This window comes from Hyperolius riggenbachi, chromosome 11 (assembly GCF_040937935.1).
Source record: "Hyperolius riggenbachi isolate aHypRig1 chromosome 11, aHypRig1.pri, whole genome shotgun sequence".
In the NCBI taxonomy this organism is placed as follows: domain Eukaryota; kingdom Metazoa; phylum Chordata; class Amphibia; order Anura; family Hyperoliidae; genus Hyperolius; species Hyperolius riggenbachi.
Genome location: NC_090656.1, coordinates 52,908,750 through 52,928,747, shown reverse-complemented (window position 1 = coordinate 52,928,747; position 19,998 = coordinate 52,908,750). Strand labels below are relative to the sequence as shown.

Sequence of the window (19,998 nt, the reverse complement as noted above, 5' to 3'; positions counted from 1 at the left end):
TTAGGAAAGGGTTCTTTACAGTAAGAGTGGTTAAGATGTGGAATGCATTGCCACAGGAAGTCGTTATGGCAAACTCTATACCTGCATTTAAAGGGGGCTTAGATGCTTTCCTTGCGTTGAAAGACATCCATGGCTACAATTACTAGGTAATGCCTAATGATGTTGATCCAGGGATTTTATAATATTGCCATCTGGAGTCGGGAAGGAATTTTTCCCTTTAGGGGCTAATTGGACCATGCCTTGTAAGGGTTTTTTCGCCTTCCTCTGGATCAACAGGGATATGTGGGGGAGCAGGCTGGAGTTGTACTTTATACTGGTTGAACTCGATGGACGTATGTCTTTTTTCAACCAAAATAACTATGTAACTATATACCTTTGGCTACATATACTGGGCACATATATCCCTGGCTACATATACTGGGGACACTGGCTTTTTGTCATTAGGTGCATTTACTGTCTGACTCTAGAGTCCCTCTTTTTCGATAAAGGAATAAAAATTCTTTAACCTCCCTGGCGGTGCATTTCTGTCTGGAATTAGGAGTCAAAGGCGTTACATTTTTTTTCAAGAATTTTAGATCTCCAATTCTTAAGTCTTAACTCACCAAAATATATCAGAATAAAGGCCTGGTAGACATTCTGCATATAAATAAAAGACTGGAACACAAATTTGCTGAAATAATAAAATTTATGAATAAACTGAAAAAATAGGACAAACTGTACAAATAAGGCAGCAAGAAGATAATTATACACTATGTACATGTATACTTAGTACACCTCCCGTGTATGATAAGTTTTAAAGCAGGGAGCAGCACAGAGTCCAACATTGCAGTCAGGGCAGTAGATGTGTGTCTCCTTCCTGACTTTTTTGCCCCTCTCATCAGTCTTGGAGCAGCACACCACACATGTCCTGGTTGGTGTGTTTTTTTTTGGCAGTGGGAGATTTGTGCTCCGGGAATTGCCGTCCAGTGAGTCGCTCCGGGTTAACTACATAGGAGGCACGTCACCCGGTTCTGGCATCTGCGGCAGTCTGGTACCTCAAACAGATACACTCGCACATCCTCCATATGTAGTCCGCGTGAGTAATTGGCCTTTCACTGCGCTGCTTATAAAGTACATAGGGATTCCACAAAGACTGCTCCAGAAGATGTCAGAATATCTTTTTGTAGTACTTCGTCTGCTGCTTGCGGACTGCGGGATAAAATGTCACTGTTTGGTCTGCTCTGTCCACTCCACCCATTGTTAGGTTGTAGTCCACCACAACCTGCGGCTTCTGTATTTCCTTTCCTCCTCTCGTTTTGGTGGGAAAAGTGGAGGTGTTGTGGACCGAGGAAAGGAGACAAACGTCTTTTTTTATCCCGCCAGCGGAGAGCCAGCATCTTTCCTTTCTGCCAAGCAGCTGTGTCCCCGGGTTTCAATTTCTGCTTCCCAAAAGATGTAGGCATCTCCCGCCTGTTCACCTAACTGTGCCGTAGGCATCAGTGCAACACTTTATGAGGATCTCAAAGAGTTCCGGGGAGGAATAAAAATTGTCCGTGGTGACACAATATCCCTTCTCCAGGAACTGCTCAGCAAGTGACAAAACTGAACTTGTCGCCACTCCATAGTCGCTGAACCGGGGATTGAACAGTGTTCCCTTTCCGGTGTACAAAACTGTATTCCATATGTACCCGGTTGAAGACTCACACAACACATAATATTTTATTCCAAAGCGGGCCCGCTTAGAAGCTATAAATTGCAGCCAGCTCAGCCTCCCCTTGTAAGCCATCAGGCTCTCATCCACGGATATATCCCGCTCTGGAACATACGTGGTCCTGAAGTTCTCCACCACCATCTCGTACACTTCCCAGATTTTTTTCAGTTTGGGAGCAGGGTGAGTGGACTCCTCAAAGGTGTCGTTATTGGCGAAATGGAGAAATTTCATGATGAGCGAAAACCGGTACTCGCTCATCACCGTACCAAAGAACGGGGTCGTTATCATTTTGTTGGTGGTCCAATACCACTTCTGCAGGGGCTCCCCCCCCCCCTTGCAGAATAAGTCCCAAAAATAGCCAAATATCTTCTTTGGTGACCGGCTCCCAGGTCCTGCTTCTTGAGAAGGGGCGTCGTGGAGCAGCCAGTTGTTGGGTGGCATAACGATTAGTCTCCTCCACAATCTTGTCAATAACGGCCCCATCAAAGAAGAGCTGCAGGTAGGCCAGGGGGTTGTGCTCACACACTTTCTTCAGGCCAGGCTCCCCAGTAAAAGGAAAATGGGCGGGGTGCGTGAGAAAGGTCAATGGGGCACCAGACCCGGACATCGCTAACATCCATTGTGATGGAATCACTCTCGCTGTCGCTACCTGGGTCGGATGAGAGGTCCCCAGGTGCGTCACTGTCGCTTGAGTCCGCCAGTGACTGCAAATCGCTGTCCTCCAACTCCACCAGCGATTCCGCAGCGAGCTGCCTTCTTGAAGCTGACGGCATAGCAGAATACAGGCAGACAGAGGTCAGTGAAAACGGCAGGCAGAGAGTTGTCAAATCCACGCAGAGGTCGGTACAGGCAGCAGGAAGAGTAGTCAAAGTCCAGGCAAAAATCGGTACACAGTAAATCAATCAAAGTCCAGGCAAAATCAGTACAGGGAGAAGGCAAAGAGAATAGTCAAAAATCCAGGCATAAATCAGTAACGGGTATCCAATAATCAGCAATCAGCAACTCACAGATCAAACAGCCAGCAGCCACAGTCTCCAGAGAGAAAATGGCAACATTGAATTGAATATAAACTAACTTGTATTCAATGCAATGCTTCTTGTGGCCAATCAGATCACTTGTCATTTTTAATTTTTTTATATTCTGCCTCCCTCCCCCTGTGGCCAATCAGATTGTTTATTATATTTAATTCATTATTCCTTCTCCCTCCCTACCCCTGTGGCCAATCACAGTCTTTTATTTATTTATTTTTTTTCCCTGACTCCCTCCCTCCTTCCCCCATCACCGCACGCCGCCCCCTGACGTCACGCCGCACCGCCACTCCATGCCACCGATTGGCCGCCGGGTCCCCGGAAGATCAGACAGGTAATGGGGACTCCGGCGGCTGGGAGGGAGAAGCCTGGGTCCCGCTGTGCAGCGCGATCAGCGTGCGGGACCCAGAGAGACAGAGCGCGCGGTGTTTTCAGCCAGCCCGACCTGTGTTCGGGCTCACCGCTTTCAGCACACAAAGCGGAGCCCGAACACAGTTCGGGCTTACCGCCGGGGGGTTAATATTGGGTTTCTTTTTTCATTCAGGACCTATCTGGACTTCGGACCCTTTGGGACAATACATAAACTGAACACTTTAAAGGATTCCTGAAGTCCAATTCAGGATAAAATCTAACAATGTTGTGCTGTACCCTACAGGTTAAAGAGGAACTCCAGGGACAAAAAGCAGAATGTAATACATTATTCAGGATAAACACTTTTTTTTTATGTTACTTATTCTGGTTTCAGCATCAGAAACACTTCCTATATCTATATATTGCTGTATATGTTAACCCTGCCCTACCAGTGATGCTTAGCCTAGGCTGTTTATTATGCAGAATTCTTCTCCCAGTGATATCTGGGAGACCAGGTGTAATTTCTGCTGGGTTCAGAACACAGCAGTAAACAAACATTCTGCAGAGATGCTCCTTGCCAGTTGTAAAGATGTCGCTACCTGTGATCAATTTCACAATGTAAATCAGGGAGAGGAAAGATTTTACAATGGGCAAACGCTGACTAAATGATAAAGTATTATTGTAAAAAAAATAAGCAATTTTATTCAATATGTTACATTCAGTAACGTTCCCTTTTAACATTCCTGCATTCCCAGTTTGGTCTATCTTTGCTCCGGCTATGTGTTCCTCAAGATTATTTTATTCAACTACACAGCAGTCAAACAACTTCTGCTTGTAAGTCCCTTGTTTCTTAGCCATCCTCCCACAGCACAGACTTGACCATGAACAAATATAGCTTTATTGAGCACGCACAAATTCACAATGGCAGGTAAAAGGAACCAATTGTACTCTGAGGAAAAAGGTGTGCATGGTCAGATCTTGAGCATGCACAGTTTGTAAATCCACGTATGCTCAGTAAAAGTATGCTAAGTCACAGCTGCAAATCTAGAGCCAAAATAACAGATATTTACCTGTGGAGAGGGAAGTCTATGGGTTCTATAGAGCCTTTCCTCTCACAGTCCCCTCGTTCCAGTGATGTCACCCCAGTTTGAATCTCCCGCCATGGGAGTGTTCGGAAGGCTTCTGGAGCCCGATCGCTCCTGAAGACGGGCAGCTCCATACTGTGCATACTAGAGAGTGCGCTCCCGCAGGCGCAGCATGCAGCCCCCCATCTTCGGGAGCTCTTGGGCTGCTGAAGCCTTCCAAAGCCTACTGTACGGCAGCGGCACAGAGCAATCTTCGACCCATTGGTCAAAGACTGCTAACGGGGGTGACAGCGCTGGAACGGGGGGACCACGAGAGGACTGGGAAGGCTCAATAGGACGCAGAGCCTTCCCTCTCCATAGGTAAGTATCTGAATTCTTTTTTTAAATTTACTTCAGTGTTGCTTTAAAGGGAACCTAAACAGTGAAGGATATGGATTTTTCCTTTTAAAATAATACCAGTTGCCTGAATCGCCTGCTGATCCTGTGTCTCTAATACTTTTAGCCACAGCCCCTCAACAAGCATGCAGATCAGGTGCTCTGACTGAAGTCAGACTGGATTAGCTGCATGCTTGTTTCAGGGTGTGATTCAGCCACTATTGCAGTCACAGAGATCAGCTGGACTGCCAGGCAACTGGTATTGTTTACAGGAAACATCCATATCACTCTCAGTTAAGGTTCCCTTTAAGTCTGAGGGACTTCTGGAAGAATGAATGAGAAAAATTGTGAAGAATGGAGGAGACTAGGAAGGTACTGTAAGTTAATCTATAGGAGGCAGGACCATATTAGTGTATTTAAACTTGAATGGTCAGTTTAGGTTTGCTTTGAAAATGGAAACATGTCTTGCAAATCAGGGGCCGTTTGCACCACCTCCAAATACACAGCTTTTCCCGCAATGCGAGCCCGAATGGGGAAATGCCGCCTATGCAGACAATCATCCTGCCGTCTGATTCTGGACAGCAGCGTCAATCTGGACAGCATGCTGCAGTTTTCGATAGCATGAATCTAAATCCCTATGGCAGTGTTACTCAAACCTGTCCTCGTGACTCCCCAACAGTGTATGTTTTGCAAGCAACCTCCTCTATGCACAGGTGGGGTAGTTAGTGCCTCAGCTAGGTGGATTCCATGTAGCTGAGACACTACCCCACCTGTGCATAGGGGAGACTGCCTGAAAAACCTGCACCGTTGGGGAGTCGCGGGAACAGTTTTGAGAAACCCTGCCCTATAGCCATGCAGTTCGATTCACAAACGGACGCAGCAGTCCAGCGGAAATGGGCCCATAAAGAGCCAGAACACGGCAGATTTATTTTTCATGCTTGCCATATCTTTGTAACGGGGTGGTAAAATACTTACTAGCACATTTATGGTATTTTAGGCCACCCCTTTAAACATATAATCAATATATCAACAACAACAAAACTGAAAAGGGTTTGGATGCCAGTGCGAAAGCCTACAGTAGATCGTAAAATATAACATTTAGGCCTCTTGCACACTACATGCAATTCCGATTTTTAATCGGTGCTGCATGCTGAGTTTTTTTCTGCGTTTTTTTTTTATAGCATCTAGGGAAAATCGGAATCGCAAATCGGGTTTGCAGTCTGCAGAGGGTCTTAGTGTACATCCTTAAAGAGACTCTGTAACAAAATGTTCAGCCTTAGTTCTTCTATCCTATAAGTTCCTTTGCCTGTTCTAATGTGCTCTGGCTTACTGCAGCCTTTCCTAATTGCACAGTGGCTGTGTTATCTCTGTTATATGATCTAATCTGTTTTCTTCTGTCAGCTCTGTTGAGCTAGGCTGGAATGTGTGGAATGTGCAGGGCTGCTTGTGATTGGATAGAAACGATACACACCCTCTGCAGGCCCCCTGCAGGCTCTGTATGACTCACACACTCTGCTTATGTGAGCCTATCACAAGCTGGTTAGTTTGTTTGTAAACACTGCCTAAAACTGTTAATTACAAGCCAGGATTGCAGCAGAGAGTGGCGGAAACAGCACAGAGGGGCCCAGGAGAACATAAGGAATAGAATGGTATGCTTTTTGCTGTAAAAATTTTTAGAGTACAGATTCTCTTTAAAATCAGGTATGTGAACAACAATAGCACATGGATTCCATAACCGTGTAGAAATACACTGTACAATCTGCGGCCTAACGCATGTTTCGTAGCATTACTGATACTTCTTCAGAGGCATAGAGGTGCAAGTAGATGTCCATGAAGATGTAGATAAAATCACAATATCATATAAGCATTGCACATTAGTATCCTCCCAGATGTTCAGGGTATTCTCAGAGAGCAGTGCAATATATGTAATGGTGATCCAAGGGTGATTGGCAGCGTGTGTCCATCTGGATAATGTGTGGTGTGTGTGTGTTCTGGGGTGGTTAAATGGTTTTATGTGGTCACAGGTGTCCTGAAGAATGAGAATGGCGTGCCGGAGGATGAGGAGAACTTCGAGGAGGCTGTGAAGAATGTAAATACAGCATTAAACGTCACAAAGGTGAGTGGTCAGTTGTCTTCATCTATGGGCCTTTTAGTTTATAAGTTCTAGCCTTGGCTTCATGTTACCGCTTTCCATTTTCTCTCTAGTGTCCCTCCAATGTTGAAGAGATCTTTACTGATGAACGCTGCGCAAATATCACTCACCAGGTACTTTCCCTTAGGAAGTATTTTTATTTGTTTAAAATATTATCCATGGGAGTTGCATTTTCTGCAGTTATCCTGGCTAACGTCGGCTGTGTTACCGATATCATCTGCAAGGCTTAACCACTTAAGTGGTTTGAGATTGTATATATTTACACCCTGTAGGACTTAAAGGGATACTGTAGGGGTGTCGGGGGAAAATGAGCTGAACTTACCCGTGGCTTCTAATGGTCCCCTGCAGACATCCTGTGCCCGTGCAGCCACTCACCGATGCTCCGGCCCCACCTCCGGTTCACTTGGAATTTCAGACTTTAAAGTCTGAAAACCACTGCGCCTGCATTCTAGTGTCCTCACTCCCGCTGATGTCACCAGGAGCGTACTGCGCATGCCCAGTATGGTCTGCGACTGCGCAGTATGCTCCTGGTGACCTCAGCGGGAGCGATAACACGGCAACGCAGGCGTAGTGGTTTTCAGACTTTAAAGTCTGAAATTCCAAAAGTGAACCAGAGGCGGGGCCAGAGCATCGGTGAGTGGCTGCGTAGGCACAGGATGTCTGCGGAGGACCATTAGAAGCTCCAGATAAGTGCAACTCATTTCCCCCCAATCCCCCTACAGTATCCCTTTAAGTTCCTCACCAGGGACGTAGATATTTGTCTATTGCGACGGATAGCCACCGCTCTCTCCCGCATGCGTACCTGCACGGGTACTCTTCCCTGCCCGTTAAAGGGTAGATGAATGAATGGGAACGTGTCATTGATCGCAACCACTGCAGCTGGAGCTTTCAGTCACGTGACTGCCACTGTGCAACCCTGTTTAGCCCTGACTGCCAGGAAGCTTCTGCACTGGCAAACAAGCATTCTGGCCCATCAGACTCTCCATCCAAAGGGCTGTGCCAAGGCAGAGGGAAGGTCAGAGTGCTGCTTCACAGACTTCTGTTGTAGCTGTATTTCAGGTGTAGGTCCTAGAAAAATACTGGAGATATATTTTTTTTCCATTGCTGTAGAATGACTGATAAAATGTAATTATTTCAGCTACGTCTTTCAGAAACAGGTGTGCCACTTTACATAGCTGCTGATAGGAGTACAGTAGAATGTGGTTTTAGCAAAATCTGATCTACAGTAGAGTATCATTTATCCACACAGGGCGAAATAAATATGGCAGCCTCCATATCCCTCTCACTTCAGCTGCGCTTTAAGTGTATCATTCTCCAAATAAGACAATGATTGGATTACTTTTCTTTTCCAGACACCCAACTTTTGGATTTTGGCTCGAGCTGTTAAGGAATTCAATGCTGCTGAAGGCAATGGAAATTTACCACTGCGGGGAACTATTCCAGACATGATTGCCGACTCCGACAAGTTCATTAAATTGCAGAATGTGTACGTTTTTACTTTCATCTTAGATTTTTTTTTTGTTAAAGGGGAACTTCAGCCTAAACAAACATACTGTCATTAAGTTACATTAGTTATGTTAATTAGAATAGATAGGTAATATAATCTCTTACCCACCCTGTTTTAAAAGTACAGGCAAATGTTTGTGATTCATGGGGGCTGCCATCTTTGTCATGGGGGCAGCCATCTTTTTGGTTGAAAGGAGGTGACAGGGAGCATGAGACACAGTTCCAACTGTCCTGTGTCCTGATAACCCCTCCCAGCTGCACGCACTAGGCTTCAGATGTCAAATTCAAAATGTAAAAAAAAAAAAAAATGCACCAAAACAGCAGAACGAGAACAACAACATCAGAAATCCCATCATGCTTTGCACAGCATAAGGGGAAAACTGCCCGGGCAGTTTTCTTCTGTGCAGCTAAAAATGAGGCTTGTATAAGAGAAACAAAGTTCTAATGCTGTGAAACTGTTAAAGAAACACCAGGCCTTTTCAGTGCTGCTGAGTCGATTTTTAGTCTGGAGGTTCACTTTAACTTTCCATCAAGGACAGCTAGCGACAAGACAATGTACTGTATACCCTGTATAGTATGTACTCTGTAAAGTGCTGTATAAATATTAAATAATTATAATTCCTGTACAACTCTTACCAGCACATCAGCAAAAGTGAAAGTGGGAGTATGGACTACTGATGAGTCATTTTTGTGGGGTGAGCAATGGAAGTGAACTTGTATGAAGAAATAGAGATAATATCCATATAGTAATGCAAGCATAACAAATTATTTATTCATACCTCATTTAAACTTCTTTTAAAGGACTACTGTAGGGGGGTCAGGGGAAAAAAGAGTTGAACGTACCTGGGGCTTCTAATCGTTTCCCGCAGATGTCCTGTCCCCTACAGCACTCCTTTAAACACATTTAAAGGAGAATTCTATGGCATGCAGCCAACCCATCCCCCCCCCTCCAGGCGCGCCCCCCCCCCCCCCCCCCCCCCTGGAGAGAGCACACTGCGCTTGCTCAGACTTGCCGCGACTGGCCAAACTTACGTAACCAGGTACAGAAGACGGAGAAGGCTGAGGACGGCTACATGGGAGCGATCTGTGCACATGAGGCTGAAGCAGTGGCAAAGCGATGGAGGTTGCTGAGGTAGCGACCGCATAGGGGTCCTTGGGCCAGAGGGGCCCTCCCTCAACCACAGTATTAGCTCTTTATTGAATAAATCGGATCCTTTAAGGGTAAACTCACAATTTATTTAGAACTGTATTGTAGAGTTTTAACTGACAAAATCCTTGAATTGTGTTTGGGTCCGCGTTCGCGTGAAACAGCTGAGACACAGAAAGCTGAGGAGGGATGGCTCTGGTAGTGAAATATTACTGTTGTAAAATGCTGTGACTGTTGGGCGATTGTCATCCTTGTTCTCCGTTTTAGGTATCGAGAGAAGGCCAAAAAAGATGCATCGGCTGTTGAACACTACGTCTCCAAGCTGCTGCAGTCAGTAGGCAGGGTAAGTCCTCCCCCTCACCTGAGGATCGTTGGGGCTGCTGGTGACAAGTTTTCCTACATGAGAATTTGAATTTAATCTTTAAAAAATGTTTTGCTCTTAAAATAATTACAAAATAAGTCAGTGTACTTTGCATTCTTGAAACAGAAGGTATTTGCAATAATTCAGCGTTACGTGAGCAACTGTTGTTCCCATGATGCATCACTCCTGAATATGCAAATTATCTCTTTTTGCCCCTGCTGTCAGGCTTATATCCAGATCCGCTGCTGTATAGCAAGCCTATGGCTAATACATTTTACAGATCCACCTCAGCCCCACATACAGACAGCCTGTGCTGGACTTTTGGTACTCCTCAGTGCAGGGCAGGGATTGATTTGGCTCTATGGGATAGGGCTTGGACCAGTACAGCAGAATCCTCAAGCAGCTTGGGGTGACCCAGAATCACTAGGACCAGTGGTTCAGGATGTAAGCCCTCCTTCAGGAGCAAAAAGGGATAATTTGCATATTCAGTAGTGGTGCATTGTGGGTAACCACAATTGCTCACTTACAGCTGAATTATCGCAAATACCTTCTGTTTTAAGAAGGCAAATTACACTGAGCATTGCTTTTTAATAGGAGGGCTTTTCGGTCTCTTTTAGTCCCCTATATAGTCCTAGTGGTTCTGGGTCACCCCGAGCTGCTTGGGTATTCCATCATTCTAAATGCTCTCTCAATGTTTTATATCAGTTGGTTTTATTTAGTTAGATTGAAAGTTTCCCTTTCTCTCATCCAGTAAATTTATAGAGTTTGTGCATCAGAAGAGCTACACGATGTTTGGGGGATCCCTAATAGGCCACTAGGATCAGTTCACCCCCTGCTCAGTGCGGGAGTTCATTCAGTATGGATGTAGTATAGTTTAATGTACACTGCTGCCTCCTGTTTGTTGTCTTACAAAACACTACAGGTTTGCTTTAAGTTTAGAGGTATTTTTGGAAATTCGTACCTGGCTGGTAATCGAAATGGAAATTATAATTTTAACATTAACTCTCAAAATGCCACGTGCTGCACTTGCATGCACTTACTGAGCACTTTATTAGAAGCAATTTACCATTCTTCATGAGCTGTATTCCACAAGATGTTGGAGACATTCCTTTGAGGTTCTGCTCATGTTGACATGATTGCAACACACATTGTGTCAGCTGAATATATATGCTGCAAATCAGTGCCACATCCCAATTCACCGCCGCCTTACACTGTTGACACAAGACAGCTTGGGTCCATGGATTGATGCTCACCATTTCATGCGTGTGCCTCAGGAGGAAATTACATTTACCACACCAGGCTATGTTATTTTTAAAGGAGAACTGTAGTGAGAGGTATATGGAGGCTGCCATATTTGTTTCCATTTAAGCAATACCAGTTGCCTGGCTATCCTGCTAATCCTCTGCCTCTAATAGTTTCAGCCATAGGCCCTGAACAAGCATACAGCAGATCAGGTGTTTCTGACAATTTTGACAGATCTGACCATATTAGCTGCATGCTTGTTTCTGGTGTGATTCGGACACTTCTTCAGCCAAATAGACCAGCAGGGCTGCCAGGCAACTGGTATTGCTTAAAAGGAAATAAATATGGCAGCCTCCATATTCCTCTCACTACAGTTCTCCTTTAAAGGCAACTTGGCACCAGGACATTCCTTTTTTTTAATAAACCTGTAATTGGGTTCGTAATTGAGCATGCCTTAATTTTATAATTCCAGGGAATGTCTTGGATGCATGTTGCAATGCATGCTGGAAGATGTAGTCCATGCATGCGAAAACATCTCTGTACTTGCATTTCTGGACTACATCTTCCGGCTTGCGCGCAAGACACTGCTGGGAACTACAAAATTCGGCAGACATGGTCTGTCTATGCTGAAGATGGCCCAGCCCAGAGGAACAGCCCAGCCCCAACGGCACACTCCAAGCCACAGCACACTGCATGCAGGAAACTGTAGTTCAACCGAGCTAAGCTACATTGTAGCCTAACTCCAGCGTAAAATAGCGCCAGCAGACTTCCAGTACATAGTAGAAGAACTCTGTAGGAACAACGGGCATGCTGGGAGCAGTGCTTCACCGAAGTTAGGATAGGTTAGGATATGGGTACAGAGGGTAATATTTCACGCCCATTTTTCCTTCTGCCGTTTTTTGCATAGATGCTTCAAGTAATGCATTTGTTGTGGAACATGAAGCTTCTGTGACTCAGTATATCCTGACTTTTAAACCGGGTCATATGACAAAAGGCAGCTGCTGAGTTGAGGGAGTATTGGGGCTCGTGCAGATGGACGTCTGGCTTCCGGCGGTGTCTTGGCAGCAGCGCATTCGGGCTTTTGGCGGCTTTCCTGTGTAGTTGCGTTTTCATCCCCACAGGGAGACACTAGCCACGGCGGTTAACCGACCCTGGAAGCTACATATAGCGTCCAGGGTCGCCTGAAACGCTGGGTAAAATCAGGATCAGAACGCCGCGTTCATGCAAATGTCGGTAAAATACCGTTACAAACGCTGCCATTCACTTCAATGTATTGCTCTGACTGTATGAACTGTGTGTGAGTATTGCTCTGGCTGCATGCACTGTACTGTGTGTGAGTATTGCTCTGACTGCATGTACTGTACTGTGTGTGTATTGGTCTGACTGCATGCACTGTACTGTGTATGTATTGGTCTGACTGCATGCACTGTACTGTGTGTGTATTGGTCTGACTGCATGTACTGTACTGTGTGTGTATTGCTCTGACTGCATGTACTGTACTGTGTATATTGCTCTCACTGCATGTACTGTACTGTGTGTGTATTGCTCTGACTGCATGCACTGTACTGTGTGTGTATTGCTCTGACTGTATGAACTGTGTGTGAGTATTGCTCTGGTTGCATGTCTGTACTGTGTGAGTATTGCTCTGACTGCATGTACTGTTTCTGAGTATTGCTCTGTTTTAAAGTTTACATGACCATGACTTGATCACTGCTTGTTATATCATTGCAGCCACCAGAAAGCATATCCGAAAAAGAAATCCGCTTGTTTTGTAAGTTTCTTTTGCCTGATACTAAAACCATCAGCTTCTGACCCTTCCCTGATTCTCTCCAGTTCTAGAGTCCCGCTTTGTCTGACACTTGCTTCCTGTTGTTCAGGTAGGAACTGTGCTTTCCTCCGAGGGGTGCGCTGCAGATCTCTGGCAGAAGAATATAGTGTGGATTCTGCAAAGAAAGATGACATTGGTAAGATAACAGTTAAATTATTCATTATCATAGCTGCATGGTTAAGCTCGCCACAGTTCCTGGGTTGTAATTAATATTACCAGTAAAGTAATATTTCAGTGTTTTGTTTTTTTTATTGTTTATTATTATAGTAAAAGTGTACCCTGTGTTAGTCCCCATCTCCTGACTTGTGCCAATCAGCTTGGGGTACTTTGCAAATGAAAGGGGACCCCCCCCCCCCCCCCATTCCCCACACCTTCTCCCTGTGTTGGGAAGCACAGGGAGCAAGAGGTGGGCAAGTTCAGCCATGTTATTACAGAAAAAGACTATCTGGTGCCCCTCGCTGTTCCTCCATGACTACTTCCTATGGGTGATGGACTATGCCGGAGTAATTTGCACAGCTCATAGAGTGCTGTTCAATCCGGCCAAGCAGTATATGACATTAGCACTGGAAATCAGCATTGCAAATCCAGGCAGCCAGGTAAAAATGCAAAATGTATGCACCTACAGTGGTTTGCAAAAGTATTCGGCCCCCTTGAAGTTTTCTACATTTTGTCATATTACTGCCAGAAATATGCATCAATTTTATTGGAATTCCATGTGAATACACCCAATTATCTGACCTGAATACAATCAGATCTGATGCTGATATGCACCAAAACTGTGTTCACAAAGTCCACATATTAATATGCAGCAGAGTCCAATACACTTTTTACTACTCTATTCCAACTTCCATCAATGTTCAAAGAGGACCAAAGATGCTTCCTTGCAATTATCCTGGCTACTCAGATCATATGCTTGTCTTGTCTTGATGGACTATATGGATAGTATAGCCGTCACCGTGGGATACACTTACCGTGTGTGAAGACCTACTGGCAGGTCAGCAGGAGCCTTGGGACCATTATCAGGTTCATCTTTGTGAACACAATTTTGGTGCATATTAGGATCAGATCTGATTGTATGCAGGTCAGATAATTGGATGTTTTTTGTAAAAACTTTATTTTATCCACCAGTAGGTGGCTCATAAGAACGCGGTGAGCGCCAAACTCTGACGTTTTCTATTACAGCCCTGATAAAATCCCCGACTGAGCATTCAGTCTGGCTTTGCTCAGGAATAATTATAGCTAAATCATTATAGTAGAACCAGAAGGTGGCAGGCTTGGGCTTGAAAAGACACCAGAGAAGACAGACTCGGCTATAATGATTCCTGAGCAAAGCCAGACTGAATGCTTAGTCTGGGATTTTATCAGGGCTGATAAGAAGCAAGCTAAGCAGTGAAGGATGAAGCAGAGAGCAGGGTAGGTGTTTTCTATAATGTTCCTACTGATCTATATGGTAAATACATGAGGGTGCGTTGTCTCTGGTTCACTTTAACAAGTGGGAGACACATATGCAAACTTTTGTAATTCCTCCACCGTTCACCTGATTTGAATGTAAATTAAAGCTGACAGTCTTAAAGGATACCACAGTCGAAAAAAAGTCTGCAGCAGTGTGTGGGGGGTTAAAATTATATACCGTTAGCCAGTCCTGCCCCCTCCTTCTGCCGCCGTTAGTCTCCTATAAGTCCCGGGGCCCGGCGACTTGATTGACCCCCCCCACCCGGACATACTGCGCCCTATGATTAGCATGTGACGCTAAGTGTAATGGAGCGCACACGCAGCGCAGAGGAGGCAGAGGAATGAACGTGCTTCTGAGCTGATCGCTATGCGCTGGCCAGAAGTGAAGAGGGGAGGACATACTGCGCGCACAGGGCGCAGTATGTCCGGGTGGGGGGTCAATCAAGTCGCCGGGCATCGGGACTTATAGGAGACTAACGGCGGCAGATGGAGGGGGCAGGACTGGCTAACGGTATGTAATTTTAACCCCCCACACACTGCTGCAAACTTTTTTTTCGACTGTGGTATCCTTTAAGTTAAAGCACATCATGTTCGTTTCATTTCAAATCCATTGTGGTTGTGTGTAGAGCCAAATATGTTAGAATTGTGTTGATGTCCCAATATTTATGGACATGACTGTATATTTGTGCGCACATCAGAATTCTTAGTATCTTATTGACCATTTCCACTCTGCACCAGCACATACATCAGGGGAAAACAATACAAAAACATGCTACGATGAAGCCACACCCTTGTTCTTCTGATGTTGGAGCTGTTGTGGAAAGCTTTAGCACCAGCTCATACATTTGGGGGAAACGATACAAAAACATGTTACAAACAATGAAGCCCCGCCCTTGTTCTGATGATGGAGCTGTTGGGGAAAGGCTCAGCAACAGCTCATACATCTTGGTGAAAGAATACTATAACATGCTCCAATGAAGCCACGCCCTTGTTCTTCTGATGTAGACGCTGTTGTGGAAAGGCTTAGCACCAGCTCACATATCTGGGGAAAACCATACAAAAACATGCTCCAATGAAGCCATGCCCTTGTTCTTCTGATGTTGGAGCTGTTGTGGAAAGGCTCAGCACCAGCTCACATATCTGGGGAAAACAATACAAAAACATGCTCCAATGAAGCCACGCCCTTGTTCTTCTGATGTAGGCGATGTTGTGAAAAGGCTCAGCACCAGCTCACATATCTGGGGAAAACAATACAAAACATGCTCCAATGAAGCCACGCCCTTGTTCTTCTGATGTTGGAGCTGTTGTAGAAAGGCTCAGCACGAGCTCACTCATTTGGGGGAAACCATAAGAATAAGCGTGGAAACCACGCCTCACATGTGCCAGAGAATGTTTTTCATGCAATGTAAAGGTTTAATGACCCTCGTTTATTACCCTTTTAATCCCACAGTTTCTTTTATGGAGAATCCAGACAATGAGATTGTCTTCTACCTAATGCTCAGAGCTGTGGACAGGTTTCACAAACAGCATGGAAGATATCCTGGTAAATAATTTTTCTTTTTGTTTTAAACTACAGTATTATAAATTATATTTCTTTTCTATATCTATACATGAGAGTAATATGGAGGTTGCCTCAGCTGACTTCCTTCTAAGAGAATTCTTATTTCCTGTCAGCAATACACATCCAGAATGAACAGAAAGAATCCCGTTCACGCTAATTATAATGAAAGCCACTATTACATCTCAATATGAATCCTGTGTTTTATATGGAAGATATTTCTTTACATAGCCTTTTACAATTTTCATAATTAAATGGAAAGCTATTCATGTAGTTATCGGACATACTCAAAATAATGTCACACTCTAGTGTAAACTGACCTCCTAGGTTTGTAAAATGTGTACTGTCAAAACGTTTGACATTTTTTGCCATATACCCCACAACAGGTATTTCCATTTCTGCCCGCATTTTTAACTGCAATATTGTGATTTTTGCCATGTCCCCCACAAGTATTGTCCCCAGCTTGCCCGTGTGCCCTTAAAGTAAACCTGAGATGGAGCGAAATAAAACATTTATACATACCTGGGGCTTCCTCCAGCCCCCTCCGGCCTGATCGCTCCCTCGCCATTGTCTTCCACTGCCTGCAGCCACCGCAAATTGCCCCAGAAAGTCCTCCGGTCCAGGGCATACTGCGCATGCGCGGCCCCAGGTATGTATACATTTTTTATTTTGCCCCATCATACTTCTAAGTTTCATACTGTTCAGCCAATTAGAATGCTTCAAGTTCTAGACTTTGCTGTAATTGGAGAACTGTTTCCTATGGACTCTCTCCCTGGCTCACCTCAACCATACTAGCTCAGAGTCTCCAACCTGGCTATGACATCCATACAGTTATTGCTCCCAGCTTAGCCATGCCCACCTAGCCAGGTAATCATAATAATCAGAACATTTGTATAGCGCTTTTCTCCTATTGGACTCAAAGCGCTCAAGAGCTGCAGCCACTGGGATGCGCTCAAGAGACCACGCTGCAGTGGTAGAGAGTCTTGCCTTGAACTCCTTACTGAATAGTTGCTGACCCTAGCCAGGATTCGAACCCTGGTCTCCCATGTCTAAGGCGGTCTGGTCTCCCATGTCTAAGGCGGTCTGGTCTCCCATGTCTAAGGCGGTCTGGTCTCCCATGTCTAAGGCGGTCTAGTCTCCCATGTCTAAGGCGGTCTGGTCTCCCATGTCTAGGGCGGTCTGGTCTCACATGTCTAGGGCGGTCTGGTCTCCCATGTCTAGGGCGGTCTGGTCTCCCATGTCTCCCAGCCACTGTCAGGTCATGTTCCCCCACAAGTATTGTTTGCCAGTTTATATGACCCCACATAGGTATTACCCCCAGAGTGGCCATGCTCTTCCTCCCTTAGATATTATCCCCAGGTTGGTAATGTTGTGTCTATTGGTTCTGTCTGAAATGGTATTCCAGCGACCCTAAAAATATTACATCCATAAGATCAGGCCTCAACTTACAAGCTGGCAACCAGAGGTCAGCAATGGCAGCCTGCTTTCTTGCTCTGTAAATGAAATTACTAAATGGAGAAAGCAACGTTGATTACTCGCTATATTTGACATTCTCACGCAGGTGTCTATAACTACCAAGTTGAGGGCGATTATGGGAAGCTGAAGACCTGTCTCAATGGCCTCCTCCAGGAACAGGAGCTATCACTCTCTGTGAAGGATGATTACATCCAAGAATTGTAAGTTTATTACTACTCTTGTCATAGCACCTGAAATTTTACAGGAAAAAGTTGGCGCCATGTCAAACCAATGATTGTTGTGGTAGAAACTAGTATCTGGCTACAACACGTTTATGTCACTTCAAGCTGCTGCCAGCATGACATTGTTATTCACCAGTGTAGTAGACTTATATAGGCTGTAAAACTAACCCCCTTCACGATAAAATGCAGGCAGTATATTTTCTTCCCAATTACCCCCTCCCCTCCCCTAGTATAAAAAAGGCCCGCCTCTCTCGCACCCTTCCTTTTTAATAGCAGAGAGCACGACGAAGCACAAATACTTCCAGCACCGGGTCCTTTCCTCTTCTTCACTGCAGCTCATCACTGTGCAGCATCTCCCTTCATATGCTCCCAATGCACGTCACATGACATCGGGAGCATGTCACATGACATCAGGAGCTTGCAGAGAGACGTTGCTGCACGGAGATAGATGATTAAAGGGAGACACCAAGAGCCCAATATAGTGTAGTATGTACTGGAAGTGCAGACGTGGAAAAGTAAGTATACTATTATACTCACAAGTCTGGGTTACCCTCCAGGTAACCACTGTATAGGCAGGTGGGGAGTATTAGACCTGATCTCATTCAGGATTAAGAAGTCGCTCTCTGTAGTTCGGAAAAAGGGGCCAATTCCCCTCCACCAGGGGTGGACACAGTAGTTATACAGTTGCACAGAGGTGCCAGTAGTGTAAAAAGGAGAGTAAGAGTTGGGGGGTTAGCGGTGGACTTACCTCCCCAATGTAGACACACAATGCTGTTAGTCTTTTCAACAAAAACAGAGGCGCTAAGCTGTCTACTAGATTGCATGAGTTGTTTATACTCCTCATTATAGCCTGATGAAGTGGGATATGCCCGCAAAACGCGTTTTGCACTTGTCTGGAGTATGTAAATAAATTGTTTTTGTTGAAAATACTAAGAGCATTGTGTGTCTACATTGGGGAGGTAAGTCCACCGCTAACCCCCCTACTTTTAAAGTTTTTATCTTCTTTTTACACTATTGGCTCCTCTGTACAACTGTATAACTGCACGGAGATAGGATCAGTGCAGAAGAGGAGAGGGCCCGGCATTGCACTAGGTGCTTGTGCTCCTCTGCACTCTCTGCCTGCACTGCCCCCTAGAGTTTTCTGTCTAAATCATGATTCAGGTGACTTCATGGTTGCCATGTTCTTACCTCTGGATAAAACATGGGGGGAAGCCTTCACCAAAAGTGGCCATAGAGAGGATAATTTTCCTTGCACATCTATTGACCCTAGCAATTGATAAACTTCTAGTTGATTTTTCTCAAAAGCTGATGGAGTGTGACAGTAAATTTTCCCCAGTGATGGAGGGAGTATTGATAGCCAAATTATGCAAGTACAAGCAGCAGTTTTATCAGTTCTTGATTAGATGTCTGGTGAAATGTGATTCAAGGAGGCCCAATGGTACATCAGTCACTATTACTTGATCCATCACCTACTGATCGATCGTCTGCTGGATCTGTCCACTGTCAGCCCATGCAGACAACAATACAGACACTGAAAGAGTGTCAGCCCTTCCCATTTCTGGTGGTTAGACCTTCCGATTTGTGTTCACTGATTAACAGATTGGTCTTCTCATATACAGTCTTGGATAATGCAGTCTATCTCTTTCATTTGGGAAAAAAAGCGCTATTTACTTAATATCGATGTAAAAGTCTGACCCCTTACCACTGCAAAATAATGCCCAAGCATAAAAGCAGCTTCTCTTTAAAAACTGAATCCTTTATTGGGTAAGCTCGGTAATTTATTGTTTAGTCGCCATTGCCCAGACTCGGGTGATGTGGCTTTGTGCAGCATCAATGTATCTGTAAATCAGCAAGGACACAGACTTCATAATTTATCAAGGCAAGTGCAACCCCCCCCCCCCCCCCCAGCCAGTCAGTTTTCAGCTGTCAAAGAACCTCTATCAGTAAATTGTAAAGTATATACCCTAGAATAAGGCCCCCCCCTCCCCAAATTTTACATTAAAAAAATGAAAAATGTTTAATCCGAGTATAAGCCAGGGATGGCAAAAGCCACAACACTACTCATAGCCATGGCCGGCCACAACCATATATTAGAAAAGCAGCATAAATTCAGCAGATTGCAATGATATGGAGATGGACATGTAAAGAACTCCTTTTGCAAAGTTTAAGCTGGCATAAAAATAAAGCAAGGAATCCAGACCTACATAGCCATGTATCTAAAACTTGATATAGGAATGCAAGGATTCTAACCACTCAGTAGACACTGTCCCTGTATGCCTTCCAAGGCTAGAACTCGAGATGAGGTTAGCTGGGACCTCCCATGGAAATGTCAAGTATGTGGTCTCCCTCAGATGATGCACCACTGTGCATATATGTGGGGGTTACTCAGAGTAGTGACTCAAGTATAAGCCACGGCCCCCACTTTTTTGGCCCAAAAATTAGGCTTATACTCGAGTATTTACAGTACATAAAAATGTACATTTCTCCCAGAGTAAAATGTACTATAAATAGCCTTTTCTCTATGTT

General features: G+C 44.8%; 1 protein-coding gene across 1 annotated transcript in view; it reads left to right on the top strand.

Moving 5' to 3' along the window:
* Positions 1-19,998, top strand: part of NAE1 (NEDD8 activating enzyme E1 subunit 1) — a 67,919-nt gene that overhangs the window by 30,893 nt on the left and 17,028 nt on the right. The window contains exons 11-18 of the mRNA XM_068261825.1: positions 6,554-6,645; positions 6,735-6,794; positions 8,034-8,167; positions 9,602-9,677; positions 12,669-12,708; positions 12,815-12,901; positions 15,668-15,760; positions 17,337-17,451. Of these exons, the coding sequence (XP_068117926.1) occupies positions 6,554-6,645; positions 6,735-6,794; positions 8,034-8,167; positions 9,602-9,677; positions 12,669-12,708; positions 12,815-12,901; positions 15,668-15,760; positions 17,337-17,451 (697 nt within the window). The remainder of the gene's footprint in view (positions 1-6,553; positions 6,646-6,734; positions 6,795-8,033; positions 8,168-9,601; positions 9,678-12,668; positions 12,709-12,814; positions 12,902-15,667; positions 15,761-17,336; positions 17,452-19,998) is intronic.